At 63.5% G+C, this 1,771-nt stretch overlaps 1 protein-coding gene across 1 annotated transcript in view; it reads right to left on the bottom strand.

Moving 5' to 3' along the window:
- The window catches only part of CCDC137 (coiled-coil domain containing 137), a gene marked incomplete at its 5' end in the record, with an annotated part of 1,743 nt that extends 110 nt beyond the window's left edge, over positions 1-1,633 (bottom strand). Inside the window, 5 exon segments of the mRNA XM_010165995.1 lie at positions 1-86; positions 300-379; positions 689-771; positions 1,114-1,324; positions 1,503-1,633. The exon segment at positions 1-86 is cut by the window's left edge and continues 1 nt beyond it. Of these exon segments, the coding sequence (XP_010164297.1) occupies positions 1-86; positions 300-379; positions 689-771; positions 1,114-1,324; positions 1,503-1,633 (591 nt within the window).
- Positions 1,634-1,771: the final 138 nt, after the last annotated feature.

The following is a 1,771-nucleotide window of genomic DNA, read 5'->3' as shown; positions in this document are numbered from 1 at the left end:
CGCCGGCGAGCCATTGACACCGGCGCTGATGGGGACACCTGGCTCTGGCCCAGGTGAGACCTCAGGAGGAGCCGCTTCCGTCCGGCCTGTGGGCAGAGATGGGACAGGTCAGGGAGGATGAAGATGAAAAAGCCAGGACAGGGCTCTGAGGAACTGTCACCCAGGGGCTGAGGCCACCCAGAGGCTGCCCTTCCAGGATTTGCAGCCCAAGGGAGGTGAGATGAGCCGGGTGCAGCCCAGACCTGTGGGTACCCGAGGGGACAAACGCGGGGCAGGAGGCGTCGCCCCCCACAGCTCACCTGCTCCGCGGGGCCCTGGCCCCTGGGCCGTGAGGTGATGGTGGGCGGCTGTGTCACCACTTCACCGAATGCCACCGTGTCTGAGAGGGAGAAACGGGTGTTGGTGTCAGGCAGGAGCTCCCTGGGAGATGCCTCCAGGTGCTGCCAGGGCAGGGGGTGACTCTGGCCACCCCACTGTGCCAGACCCACCTTGGAACAGGCTCTTCTCCAGCATGGCCTCTTTCTTCTCCTCCTTCTTCTTCTGCGCTTTCTCCAGCTTCTTATTCTGAAACCTGAGGAGCTGTGTTATGGCCGGGGCTCGTGACCCGACAGGGAGCAAGGACTGGAGATGCCTCCAGGTGCTGCCAGGGCAGGGGGTGACTCTGGCCACCCCACTGTGCCAGACCCACCTTGGAACAGGCTCTTCTCCAGCATGGCCTCTTTCTTCTCCTCCTTCTTCTTCTGCGCTTTCTCCAGCTTCTTATTCTGAAACCTGAGGAGCTGTGTTATGGCCGGGGCTCGTGACCCGACAGGGAGCAAGGACTGAGCTCCTACCCCAGGGGATCCCTCCAAAACCTGGAGCCCCACAGCTCTCCCCTCAGCTCCAGCCCAGCAGGAGGGTGAAGCAGATCTGTGGCTCCAGTCCCAGGAAGTTTGTCCCCGTCGAGGGGAGACGGAGAACCACAGCCCTGAACCCACACCCCCACTCGCTGCCAGATGCCAGATCTGCACTGTGGCACCAGCAAAGGACCCGCCACGCACCCAGAACCGGTCTGGGGCACAGGGCTGGGCTGACCCCGTCCAGCCCTGGTGACCACAGTGGCCTTGCTCTCACTCTTTCTTTCTCTTGGACTTTGCTGGTGCCGTCGCCTCCTTCTCAGGCTCCCGCTGCAGCTGGTTCTCGGTGAGGAACAGGACACGCTGCACCTCCTGCTCCATGCGGCAGACGTAGGAGCGCTCCGACTCCCCCTTCCCTCTCCTGAACTTGGGCACAGGGATGTCCCCCTGGGCCTTGGGGCACTTGGACTTGGGCTGCTGCTTCTTCTCTAGGAGAGACGGGTGACAATGCTGCAGCAGTGACAAGCTGGGGGTTCCCTCCCCATGGTAGGGCAGGGATGGGACAGCACCGGGGGGAGCAGGAGGCCCCACTGCAGGATCCAGCTGCACTGTGGGCTCCTCGGCCAGGCCCCAGGGAACCCGGCTCGGGCCAGCTCCACGTCCCACCTGCCACCTGCTTCTTCCCAAAGTCCGGACGCTTCATGGCCTCGCGGCTCCTGATGAGCTCCCGCAGGCGGAACGGGATCTCCTGCTCGTCGGGGTGTTTGGGCTTCATGTTGTCCATCTTCTTCTCCTTCCTGGGAGACAACAAACATGGTGTGAGACCCTGAAGCACCAGGACCCGGGCACGGTGAGACAGCGGGACTCGGGCTGCGTGGGACAAGGGAGCGGTGGGACATAGTGACCTGGCTGTGGTGGGACAAGGGGACCTGGTG

The sequence above is a fragment of the Antrostomus carolinensis genome, unplaced genomic scaffold (assembly GCF_000700745.2).
Source record: "Antrostomus carolinensis isolate BGI_N321 unplaced genomic scaffold, ASM70074v2 scaffold26354, whole genome shotgun sequence".
Lineage (NCBI taxonomy): Eukaryota > Metazoa > Chordata > Aves > Caprimulgiformes > Caprimulgidae > Antrostomus > Antrostomus carolinensis.
This window is presented reverse-complemented; position numbering and strand designations above follow the sequence as displayed.